General features: G+C 43.9%; 1 protein-coding gene across 6 annotated transcripts in view; it reads left to right on the top strand.

The window, feature by feature from the left end:
• lins1 (lines homolog 1) overlaps positions 1-13668 on the top strand; it is a 66815-nt gene that overhangs the window by 52024 nt on the left and 1123 nt on the right. For all 6 annotated transcript variants that reach the window (XM_068017688.1, XM_068017686.1, XM_068017690.1 and 3 more), the window contains 2 exons: positions 6996-7610; positions 11286-11478. In XM_068017688.1, the coding sequence (XP_067873789.1) occupies positions 6996-7610; positions 11286-11478 (808 nt within the window). The remainder of the gene's footprint in view (positions 1-6995; positions 7611-11285; positions 11479-13668) is intronic.

Below are 13668 nucleotides of genomic sequence, written 5' to 3' on the forward strand. Positions count from 1 at the left end.
GGATAGTCAGAAGCTTTTTCCCAGGGTGGAAGAGTCAGTTACTAGGGGACATAGGTTTAAGGTGCGAGGGCAAAGTTTAGAGGGGATGTGCGAGGCAAGTTCTTTTCACAGAGGGTGGTGAGTGCCTGGAACTTGCTGCCAGGGGAGGTGGTGGAAGCAGGTACGATAGCGACGTTTAAGAGGTATCTCGACAAATACACGAATAGGATGGGAATAGAGGGATGCGGTTCCCGGAAGTGCAGAAGGTTTTAGTTTAGACAGGCATCAAGATCGGTGCAGGCTTGGAGGGCCGAATGGCCTGTTCCTGTGCTGTACTGTTCTTTGCTCTTTGTTTGTTTGTATTAACTGGGATAGTCTTCGTGAAAAAGTCTTAAAGGGGGCAGAATTCTTAAAGTGCATCCAGAAGAGCTTTTTGAGCCAGCGTGTAGAAAGTCCTACAAAAGAAGGTGTGGTACTGGACCTAATCTTAAGGAGTGAAGCCGGACAAGTGATAGACGTGTCAGTGGGGGAGCATTTCGGGGATAGTGACCATAACTCTTCAGATTTAAGGTAGTTATGGAAAAGAACAAAGATGGACTGGAAATAAAGGTACTGAATTGGGTGAAGGCCAATTTCAATATGATGAAACAGGATCTGGCCAAAGTGAACTGGGAGCTGCTACTTGTAGGAAAGTCTGCACTAGACCAATGGGAGTCATTCAAGAAGGAAATAGTGAGAGTTCAGGGCCAACATGTTCACGTAAAGGTGAAGGGTAGGACCAATAAGTCCACGGAACCCTGGATGTCAAGGGATATAGAGGATTGGATAAGGGAAAAAAAAGGAGGCTTATGGCAGATTCAGAGGGCTGAACACAGCGGAGGCACTAGAAGAGTATAGAAAGTGCGGGGGGTACTTCAAGTAATTAGGAGAGCGAAGAGGGGGCATGAAAAAACACTGGCGGGCAAGATAAAGGAAAATCCCAAGGCGTTTTATAAGTACCTTAAGGGCAAGAGGATAACCAGGGAAAGAATAGGGCCCATTAAGGTCTGTGAAGTGACAATCTGTGTGTGGAGCCGGAGGATGTAGGTGAGGTTTTAAATGGTTACTTTTCATCTGTGTTCACTATTGGGAAGGACAGTGTGGGTGTCGAGATCAGGGAGGGGGATTGTGATGTGCTTGAACAAATTAGCATTGAAAGGGAGGAAGTATTAGCTTTTCTAGCAGGCTTCAAAGTGGATAAATCGCCAGGCCCAGATGCAATATATCCTAGGCTGCTATGTGAGGCAAGGGAGGAGATTGCAGGGGCCCTGACACAAATTTTCAAATCTTCTCTGGCCACAGGAGATGTTCTAGAGGACTGGTGGACAGCGAATGTGGTGCCATTATTCAACAAGGGTAGTAGGGATAAACCAGGTGATTTCTGGCCAGTGAGTCTAACTTCAGTGGTAGGGAAACTATTGGAAAAATTCTGAGAGACAGGATTGCTCTCCACTTGGAGAGGCAGGGATTAATCAGGGATAGTCAGCATGGCTTTGTCAAGGGGAGATCGTGTCTAACTAACTTGGTTGAATTTTTCGAGGCGGTGACTAGATGTGTAGATGAGGGTAATGCAGTTGATGTAGTCTACATGGACTTCAGTAAGGCTTTTGATAAGGTCCCGCATGGGAGGTTGGTTAAGAAAGTAAGAGCCCATGGGATCCAGGGCAATTTGGCAAATTGGATCCAAAATTGGCTTAGTGGCAGGAGGCAGAGGGTGATGGTCGAGGGTTGTTTTTGCAAGTGGGAGCCTGTGACCAGTGGTGTACCCAAGGGATCAGTACTGGGACCTTTGCTGTTTGTAGTGTACATTAATGATTTAGATGTGAATACAGGAGGTATGATCAGTAAGTTCGCAGATGACACAAAAATTGGTGGTGTCGTAAATAGTGAGGAGGAAAGCCTTAGATTACAGGATGATATAGATGGGCTGGTAAGATGGGCGGAGCTGTGGCAAATGGAATTTAATCCTGAGAAGTGTGAGGTGATGCATTTCGGGATGACTAACAAGACAAGGGAATATACAATGGATGGTAGGACCTTAGGAAGTACACTTGTCCATAGATCACTGAAGGCAGTAGCACAGGTAGATAAGATGGTTAGGATAGCATATGGGATGCTTTCCTTTATTAGCCGAGGCCTAGAATATAAGAGCAGGGAGGTTATGATGGAGCTGTTTAAAATGCTAATTAGGCCACAGCTGGAGTATTGTGTACAATTCTGGTCGCCACACTATAGGAAGGATGTGATAGCGCTGGAGAGGGTGCAGAGGAGATTCACCAGGATGTTGCCTAGGCTGGAGCATTTCAGCAATGAAGAGGCTAGGGTTGTTTTCCTTAGAGAAGAGAAGGCTGAGGGGGGACCTGATTGAGGTATACAAAATTATGAGGGGCATTGATAGGGTATATAGGAAGAAACTTTTTCTCTTAGCGGAGGGGTCAGTAACCAGGGGGCATAGATTTAAGGTAAGGGGCAGGAGGTTAAGAAGGGATTTGAGGAAAAATGTTTTCACCCAGAGGGTGGTTGGAATCTGGAACACACTGCCTGAAGGGGTGGTAGAGGCAGGAACCCTCACAACATTTAAGAAGTATTTAGATGAGCACTTGAAACTCCATAGCATACAAGGCTACAAGGCAAGTGCTGGAAAATGGGATTAGAATAGATAGGCTTGATGGCCGGCGCGGCCACAATGGGCCGAAGGGCCTGTTTCTGTGCTGTATAACTCTATGCTGCCTGACCTGCTGAGTATTTCCAGCACTTCCTGTTTTAATTTTATTTAAAAGAATTTGGTAGTCCAACATACTCCCCTGCTGTGAGAATTCCATACCTTTGTTGCCGTTTCCCTGTCCCTAGCCAGTGACATGAGGGGATATAGGGATAGTGTGGGGGAAAAAAGCATTGGAGTGGATGATCAGCCATGATTGTATTGAATGGTGGGGCAGGCTAGATGGGCTGAATGGCCTACTCCTATGTTCCTTGAGAATGGTGAGAAGGCACCCACAGCCCTGTTCCCCTCTCTGTCATGTGTATATGATGTGTAGTTGAATTTGATTGCAAATTACCAATCTATTCTACTGTTACTTTTTTCATTCCTTTTGCCTGTTTGTTTTTTGTCCCTTCCTCGATTTTTGTCATTGTCCTGATCCTCATTTAATCACTGACTCCAATATCCCTATTCATTTTAAATCTTAAGTGTACTTCAAGAAACCTGTTCACCAAAAATAGTTCACATTCTGTCAGCAGCTGATGTTCAGCTAGAAGCAAGAAGGTTGAGGCTTCGGTTAATGTTTCCCTTCGGCTCATTGCATCCTTTGCAGTATCTCCAATCATGACAAACCATCGTGGCCTTTCCGAGGGTGAAGCTTTCTTCAAGGCTGATGTCACCTCTGTCTCTGTGCCATTTCCTCTGGTAAGCTGCTTTATCTCAGTCCCCAACCACCATATCTCTCTTCCAACCTGCAGCCCCCATTCTGGCAAGTCACTGTGTCACCTCTTGCAAACTGCGACATCACAACCTGCAGCCCATTAATCAGTAGTCTACAACCTGAACGTCATTTGCTAGCAGCCTTGTGTTAACCTATGAAATGGGGACATTTTTCTCCGCTCATTTTCTTCCTGCCTCTCCCAAAAGTGCTAAGTCGTGTAGCGGTTTCTTACCATGTGCCAACAATCCTTTAAGTTATCCACAAGTGAACCATTCCTCTGGGTGTACGTAGACATGGATGGGAGGGAAAGAGAGAGACGGAAACAGCAGAGACTGATCCTGTGCTTATGGAACGTCCATTCATATACTTCCCAGGAGAGGTCACTAGATATAAAGAAACAGGGGCCCTGTGTAATTTTATTCTCTCAAGTCAATTATAGCTTCTCTGCAGTCGAGATGAGCTACCTCAGCACAGATGATATCAAATCTGGGACCTTTCTGATCTTGGCACATTCACAGAGCCACCAGGAAGTCAATTCTTTAAATGCTCATGTTGGAAAATTACCTGATTGTCTGAAGGCCTGTCTTTGAACAGAGTACTTTTTTTTATTATTCACATACTGTAAGAATTGTTCTGCAGCAACCCTTACAGTACAAGGGGTAGTATTACTTGTCCAGGTACAGCTGAGGTCTGGGGACTGCTGGCGAGCATTAGCTGGCCAGAGCTGCTTGCTGCTTTGACTCATTTTGCACTCCATGGATTGACCTGGTAATAGGCACAGTGCAGCCATAGTCAAACCTCAACTGGGTCAGCCAAGTTTCTCTCACCTGAACAATGCGAGTTGTGATCCTGGAAAAAGAAAACAACTAAATAAAGACTATTTTTTAGACGGAGCTAAACAATCCCACAACCAACTGATCAGATCTAAGCTTTGCAGTCCTGCCACATCCAGTCATGATTGGTGGTGGACAATTAAACAACTAACAGGAGGAGGTAGCTCCAAAATATCCCCATCCTCAATGATGGGGGAGCCCAGCACATCAGTGCAAAAGACAAGGCTGAAGCATTTTCAACCATCTTCAGCCAGAAGTGCCAAGTGGATGATCCATTACAGCCTCCTCCTGAGCTCCCCAGTATCTCAGATTCCAGTCTTCAGCCAATTCGATTCACTTCACGTAATATCAAGAAATGACTGAAGGCACTGGATACTGCAAAGGCTATGGGCCCTGACCATATTCCAGCAATAGTACTGCAGACCTGTGCTTCAGAACTGGCCATGCCCCTAGCTAAGCTGTTCTAGTACAGCTACAGCAGTAGCAGTCTAGACGACAATGCGGGAAAATAGCCCAAATAAGTCCTGTACACAAAAAGCAGGACAAATCCAACCTGGCCAACCTACTCTACTCTCGATCATTAGCAAAGTGATCAAAGGTGTCATCGACAGTGCTATCAAGTGGCATTTACTCAGGAATAACCTGCTCATTGAAGCTCAGTTTGGGTTCTGCCAGGGCCACCCAGCTTCTGACTTCATTACAGCCTTGATCCAAACATGAAAAAAAGAACTGAACTCAAGAGGTGAGGTGAGAGTGACTGCACTTGACATCAAGGCAGTATTTAACCAAGTGTGACATCAAGGAGCCCTAGCAAAACAGGAGTCAGTGGGAATTGGGTGGGGGTGGGGAGTCATACTGAGCACAAAGGAAAATGGTTGTGGTTTTTGGCGGTCAATCATCTCAGTCCCAGGACATCACTGCAGAAGTTCTTCAGGGTGCTGTCCTAGACCCAGCCATCTTCAGCTGTGCCTCATCAGTGACCTTCCCTCTATCATAAGGCCAGAAGTGGGGACATTCGCTGATGATTGTGCAGTCTTAAATTCCATTCACAACTCCTCAGATAATGAAACAGCCCATGTCCATATGCAGCACAACCTGGACAATATTCAGGCTTGGGCTGCTAAGTGGCAAGTTACATTTGTGCCACACAAGTGCCAGGCAATGACTATCTCCAGGAATAGAGAATCCAACCACCTTCTCTTAAGATTCAGTGGCATTGCCATGGCTGAATCCCCCACTATCAACATCCTGAGTGCTACATTTGACCAGAAACTGAACTGGACCAGCCATATAAGTACTGGGTCAGAGGCTGGGAATTCTGTGGTGAGTAACTCATCTCCTGACTCCCCAAAGCCTGTCCACCATCTACAACGCACAAGTCAGGACTGTGATGGAATACTATCCACTTGCTGGGATGGGTGCAGCACCAACAACACTCAAGAAGCTCGACATCATTCAGGACAAAGCAGCCCGCTTGATTGGTACCCCGTCCACTACCTTCAATATTCACTCCCTCCACCACCAACGCACAGTGGCAGCAGTGTGTACCATCTACAAGATACACTGCAGCAACTCACCAAGGCTCCTTCGACAGCACCTTCCAAATCCATGACCTCCACCACCTGGAAGGACAAGGGCAGCAGATGCATGGGAACACCATCACCTGCAAATTCCCCTCCAAGCCACACATCTTCCTGATTTGGATATATATCGTTGTTCCTTCACTGTCGCTGGGTCAAAATCCTGGAACTGATCAGGGGATATGGTGGGGCGGGGAGCGAGGCAGGGGGGGGAAGATTGGGGGGGCAGGGAGGGAGGAATGAAGGATGGGGGCGGAGAGAGGATGTACCTACACCACATGGGCTGCAGCAGTTCAAGAAGGTTCACCACCACCTTTTCAAGGGCAATAAATGCTGGCCTAGCTAGCGACACTTGCATCCCATGAAAGAATGAAAAAGAGTAATAAGATTAAAGTAGAAAGATTGTGAAAAGATAAATAGATAGGAAATATGGAGAAAGCGAAGACAAAACAAGCAGAATTAGTATTTAAATTTTATTTAAAGTAGAGATTTCAGTGGTTTTTTTGTCATTTAGAGTTAACCTTGGAGCTAAAAAAAAACCTTCCCACATTTAAGTAGTTTTACTACTGTAACGTTGGTATTTATTGCAAAGTAACATTAAGAGAACGGAAAACTGACAGTCCAGAGAAATGATTATTTCCCTGGAAATCCCAGCAGTTTAAGGGTTATACTCAATGCACCAATGTAATGTTTGTATATATTAATATACTTGGTCATTTTATTTATTTAAAATAAGTAATTTTGCTATTGCAATAAATTTGGTGCCTATGCCTATCCTGTATTGGTTGTTAATTACTAGAGCAACAGTAGTCCAAACATTAATTAAACTATGAAAGGTCTTGAGATGATGGGTAAACTTTTTTTTTCCTGTAGCAGTCCTTGTTCCTGCAGAGGAGATTTTATTTGACTGAGTTTTCAGCTATGTGGTGTTATAATTAGACAATTGCTCTGTTTTCATTTAACTTTGATGTGCAGTTGTCAGAATTTGTGGCTTCACCATAACTGGTGGGTTAGTGTCTGAGTACTTCTGTCTAAACCGTATGCCTATACTTTCCAACACTTGCATGTCTATAGTGTCGATGCTCCATGACCATGTAACATCATCAGTTAACTCAACTTTTGAAATGTTTCCATTTTTGCAGTGACCATACAGAAGCTCCTCGCTCCACTGGATTCCGTATTCGATGGTTTGTATTCTTTCATGTTGTCTTCATATTCTGATGACAGCCAAACAAGCAGAGCCACAATAGGACTTGATGCAGAGAACATTGCTACAACCAATCAGCTTGCGATCACAGATTTACTTAAGGTTTTTGTTGCTGTTAGGATCCAGCTGAAATTAAATTTCTCATGTCTGAGGATATTATACCAGCGTGCCTCACAAATACTGGACTGTGCCATTTCCTCTGCTCATTACTTGGTTAAAAAGAGGCTGCTTTTGTTGCTCAAACAGTGTATTCTTTGCCGTTCTGATGAAGATGCCTACGATTCCTGTTGTGTGATATCTCAGCGAGATAGCCACATGGACCATGACTTACTGGCTGTATCGGATGCAGTGTTACAAGCTTTGGTGTCAGGTTGGTTAAGACAGGTTCTTGTGAATCCTAAGCCATGCTTCTTTGGAGGCAGTGAGATACTTGGTGTTGAAGATTCTAACTGTGGGCCAGATCTGGTGATGCTGAGAGCTGTAAGTCTAATTGTAATCAAAGCCATGGAAATAAAGGTGCAGAACAGGACCTATGCAGTCAACGGAAAAGGTAATAATTTACTGTCTTATTCATTAAGTTACTTGATGACTTTAGGTAGTAAAGATTGTTTCCAGTTACCTACTGTGTTGATGTCTGGCATATCCACAGAATAAGTGGAAAGGGAAAATTATAATTCCTAGACCATGTGGAAGGCTTCAAGATTACCTGAAACTATTTTTAGTTTTAGTTTACTTTAGTTTAGAGATACAGCACTGAAGCAGGCCCTTCGGCCCACCGAGTCTGTGCCGACCATCAACCACCCATTTATACTAATCCTACACTAATTCCATAATTCCTACCACATCCCCACCTGTCCCTATATTTCCCGACCACCTACCTATACTAGGGGCAATTTATAATGGCCAATTAACCTATCAACCTGCAAGTCTTTGGCATGTGGGAGGAAACCGGAGCACCCGGAGGAAACCCACGCAGACACAGGGAGAACTTGCAAACTCCACACAGGCAGTACCCAGAATTGAACCCGGGTCGCTGGAGCTGTGAGGCTGCGGTGCTAACCACTGCGCCACTGTGCCAGAGGAAATTATATTTGAGCAATGTACCTGCACTTGGCATGCCCCTGTTCAACTGCCACCAATCAAGAGCACATTAGTGCACCAAATCAAAATTCATAACTTAAAATGACTTCATATTTCCCTTACTCAAATCTGCCTCTACCGCCAACACCTCGATTTTAAACTTGTCATCCTTGTTTGCAAATTGCACCATGGCCTCTCTCAATCTCTGTAACCTCCTCCAGCCCTACAACCCTCCAAGATCTCTGCACTCCTCTAGATCTGGACTTTTGCACATACCCATTTTTAATTGCTGCACCATTGGCGGCTGTGCCTTCAACTATCTAGGCCCTAAGCTCCTGAATTCCCCGACTAAACCTCTCTGCTGGCACAAAAGTGGAGTTGAGGTAGATGATCAGCATGATCATATTGAATGGCGGAGAAAGCTTGAGGGGCTGTATGGCCTACTCCTATTTCTTACGTTTGTCTCCATCTATCTCTCTCCTTTAAGATGTTCCTCAAGACCTATCTCTTTGATCAAGTATTGGTTACCTGTCTTATTATCTTATGTGGCTTAGCATCAAATATTATTTGATAATGCTCCTGCGAAGCTACATTCAAGGCTTTATATAAATACAAATTGTTGTTGCCCCACACCTTTAAAACCATTGTCAAATAACATCTCTGAACAAGCTTTTGGTCATTTCTTCTAACCCGCCCTCACAGACTCGGTATTTATTCTTTTCTATTTCATGAAGGTCATTGAAGCCTTTTTCTATATTAAAAGCGCTAACAAAATATAAGTTGTCGAGCTGTACCCAATCAAATTGTTGATCCGTCCATCTGCACATAGATCGTGCAGAGATGATGAAAACTCCAGCAGTTCCTGAGACTTTCCCCATTCATTGCTAATGGTGACTTCACCCCCTCGATGCCTGAGCACAGCAAGTTCATTGGATAGGATATTTTTATTGGGCTATCAATGTGCTGAAACTCATTTTACAGGATACGACCAAGTTTGCAAAGAGTAGAAGAGAGAGAGGGAGGTAAATCAGGAAGTAACGATTATTTGATTCCGAGCTTTGCTTTTAAAAATCTAGAGATTGTGGGAGGCAGAAGAGAGACTGAAGGAGGTTAAACATTTTGAGGTGAATTCGTGTTGGAGTTGGTGCAATGAATCTTGATTTCAACACCATGAAGGTGAAGGAAGGAATGTTTGTCAGATATATTTTCAGCCTCGGAAGAATAGGAGAGGAAATATATGAGCAGAGAGGCAAGACAGGTTAAATAGGAGCAAGTTCATTAGCTTCAGACAAGAGAGAGGGATAGAGTGGCACGGACACGAAGAATGAAGTCACTGTTCATATATTGCCTCCCACGGACATGAAGTTGATTGGACATGAAACAAATCTTGGAATAGTTGGTTGAATTGGTGAAGGTTCAGATATGATGTACCCCAAGGGACAGCATTGGGTCTAGGATTGTTCTCTATAGGAAGTACTGTACCCACAGGGGCAGTGCTGAGTCTGAGTGTTCTCTATAGGAAGTGAAGCACCCAAAGGGACAGTACTGGGTCTAGGATTGTTTTCTGTAGGAAGTGATGTACCCCTAGGGGCAGTGCTGGAGCTAAGATTATTCTCTGCATATAGATGATTTGGATTTTGGCATCAGGAGAAGGACATTGAAATTTGCTGCCAACATAAAAGTGTTAGGCAAATAACAAGAAGGACAGTAAAAGATTTCTGGAAGACGTAGACCAGGTGGAAAAGGCAATTTAACCTGGAGAAGTGTCTGGTAATTCATTTTGGAAGGAAAAACAAGGCATGACACTCAATGGAAAGATGCAGAGAGACTGAGTGATTTAGTACTGAGCTAAGGCTGACTGATTTTAGCCAAATGGCCTCCTGCTGCACTGTAACGATTCTGTATTGACCTGCAAGCCTTGGGATCCAGGGCAATTTGGTAAATTGGATCCAAAATTGGCTTAGTGGCAAGAGGCAGAGGGTGATGGTCGAGGGTTGTTTCTGCGAGTGGAAGCCTATGACCAGTGGTGTACACGAAAATTGGTGGTGTCGTAAATTGTGAGGAAGAAAGCCTTAGATTACTGGATGATATAGATGGGCTGGTAAGATGGGCGGAGCAGTGACAAATGGAATTTAATCCTGAGAAGTGAGGGGTGATGCATTTTGGGAGGACTAACGAGGCAAGGGAATATACAGAGGATGGTAGGACCCGAGGAAGTACAAAAGGTCAGAGAAACCTTGGTATACTTGTCCATAGATCACTGAAGGCAGCAGCACAGGTAGATAAGGTAGTTAGGAAGGCATATGGGATACTTGCCTTTATTAGCCGAGGCATAGAATATAAGAGCAGGGAGGTTATGATGGAGCTATATAAAATGCTAGTTAGGCCACAGCTGGAGTACTGTGTACAGTTCTGGGCACCACACTGTAGGAAGAATGTGATTGCACTAGAGAGGATGCAGAGGAGATTCACCAGAATGTTGCCTAGTCTGGAGCGTTTTAGCTATGAAGAGAGACTGAAAAGGCTAGGGTTGTTTTCCTTAGAGAAGAGAAGGCTGAGGGGGGACATGATTGAGGTCTACAAAATTATGAGGGGCATTGATAGATTAGATTGGAAGAACCTTTTTCCCTTAGCGGAGAGTTCAATAACCAGGGGGCATAGATTTAAGGTAAGGGGCAGGAGGTTTAGTGGGGGTTTGAGTAAAAAAAATTTCACCCAAAGGGTGGTTGGAATCTGAAACGCACTGCCTGAAGGGCTGGTAGAGGCAGGAACCATCACAACATTTAAGAAGTATTTAGATGAGCACTTGAAGCGCCATTGCTTACAAGGCTATGGGCCAAGTGCTGGAAAATGGGATTTGAATAGGTAGGTGCTTGATGGCCCGCACAGACACGATGGGCCGAAGGGCTTGCTTCTGTGCTGTATGACTCTCAGCTACACAGGAGTACACCTTCATAGTGTTGAAATTAGACCCACTTCTACTCTTTCACCTCAAGAATATGGAACTTCTCATCTCCATCATTCTGTAACTCAATCTTATCACCCGATCATTGTACATTTAATGTTTGCAGGTTCCTCTAATGTATTTAGCACACTGTGTAAGAGCAGACCTTAAAATGGTACTGACTGTACATGATGTTTCCAGGCTGTCTGAGAGCTGAGCTCCAGTCTTGGGTCTCTCAACTGATGACATTTCTGAGGATGCATTTCCAGTGCCCTGTACATTCCCAGCAGCTCGCTCATCCATGTGCCTTGGTTTCCTTGGTTTTTGGGGAGCAGGATGATGATATGGTGGAGGCTGCTAGAGCACTGCTAACCATCTATACATACTCCTACAGGTTGGTAGCTCCTTTGTATTTTCATCAGATTGTATAAACGTGATGCAAACTCAGAGTCTACAATTTAATATTCCCCTTGTTGGCAAATCCTACAGTTGTAAAAAGTTATAAAATATATTTAATTTAGTTCCAGTTCCTCTGTGGAGTTGATTTTCATCCAGAGATTTGCACATTTTGTTTAAGAACATAAGCAGTTGGAACAGGAGTTGGCCATTTGGTCCTTAGACCCTGGTCTGCCATTCAACAAGATCATGGCTGATCTACCTTATCTCTTACTTCCTGTACTATATTCAGATTCCTTAATTTGCTTAGCACCCAATAATCTATTGACTTCTGTCTTGAATGTACTCAATGACTGAGCATCCACAGCTCTTTGAAGTAGAAAATTCCAAAGATTCATAATCTTTTAAGAGAAGAAATTTCCTCTCCGTCTGCAAGCATGACCCTGCGCTTACGGTTGCTTGCCATTTCAATTCACCACCCTGCTCCCATGTCCATATTTCTGTCCTTGGCCTGTGCAGTGTTCCAGTGAACATCAACACGAGCTTGAGGCACAGCACCTCATTTTCTGATTAGACACTCTACAGCCTTCCGGACTGTAAGTTGAGTTCAGTAATTTCGGAGCATGACTGGTGCTTTTTAAATTATTTTTAATCTTTTTTTTTTAACCATGTGCCTGCCTTAAACTTTGTTTTAATTTTTGTGCTTTTGGACTGAGCTGCTCATTATTCTGTCATTAACACTCTCTGCACTAATGCTTTGTCTTTCACCACACCATTAGCGCACTCCTTTTGCCTTTGCCTCAGACCATCTTGTCAGTTAATCTCTCCTGCTTTCTGCCCTATCACACATCTTCCCTTTTGTTCTCTTTCCCCTCACCCCTGCTTCACTTGCTTAAAACCTATTACATTTCTAACCTTTGCCAGTTCTGATGAAAGGTCACAGACTTGAAATGTTAGCTCTGCTTCTCTCTCCACAGGTGTTGCCAGACCTGCTGAGTATTTCTAGCACTTTCTGTTTTTATTTCAGATTTATAGCATCTGCAGTATCTTGCTTTTATTAAATTTCTCCTCATCTCAGTCCTAAGTGTCCAACCCCTTATTCTGAAATTGTGACCCCGTGTTCTAGATTCTCCAGCTAGGGGAAAACATTTTCTCAGTATCCACTCTGTTAAGGCCCTTATTTTATATGTTTCAATTAGATTATCTCTCATTCTCCTAAATTCCTGAGAATGTAGGCCTAGTCTACTCAATCTCTCATCCTAAGACAATCCCCTCATCCTAGGAACTAGTCAAGTGAACCTTTGTTGCACTATGCGCAATTATGTCCTTCCTTAGGTAAGGAGATCAAAACTGCACACAATAACAACTGTCCACAGAGACTTTTCTGTGCTATGTTTCAGAAACATTCAGTGTACACCGAACAGAGGCCCAGTCTGTTAAATCAACACAGAATACAAGCTCTGTTTAAAAAAAAATGTTTATCAGCTGCAACATTTTTCTTCTACCTGTCCTGATTTCGTGTCCTCTACCATAAAGATATTAGTTGTTAATTGTTAACCCTCCAATCTTACATTTTCCCTTTCACAATCAACCAGGAGATTATGTGGTTCCAAATAAATATGTAACATTAACATTGCAAAAATTGACATCATCTCAATCAAACTAGTACTTTCTCCCCAATTATGTGTGTCTCACTCTTGCTCTCATTCTTGCTCTGTCTTTACCTATTCCCTCATCTCTTCCTGATTCTCTATTTGCATCTGAGAGAGTTGCACCCTGACCCCCTTGCTCACTCACTGACCACCTCACTTCCTGGTCCTCTTGCTCCCTTCCCCCCCACCACCACAACTCTCTCAGTTGACAATTCCATTGTCAGCCGAGACAGTCTATGTAACTATATGTCTGCAAGAGGCATCATACCCAAATCAAATCCTCCTTTCAGCTTGGGTTCACTGAGTACAATCAGGAGCAGGAATCCACTCGAGTTTTTCCTATTCCAAGCCCTGAGTATGTGGCAGCTGGTTTCATTAATGCACTGCCAGTCCATCTCATCAGCTAAATCAAGCTGGAATCTGGGACACTCCGGATCTGTACTATGAGCTCCATTTTTCCATTCAACCATCAAATGAGCTAATCCTGGATTCCAGTTAGCCCTGTCCATTGCTGTGTGTCTTACTGAGAGTTTTGG

The sequence above is a fragment of the Heterodontus francisci genome, chromosome 38 (assembly GCF_036365525.1).
Source record: "Heterodontus francisci isolate sHetFra1 chromosome 38, sHetFra1.hap1, whole genome shotgun sequence".
Lineage (NCBI taxonomy): Eukaryota > Metazoa > Chordata > Chondrichthyes > Heterodontiformes > Heterodontidae > Heterodontus > Heterodontus francisci.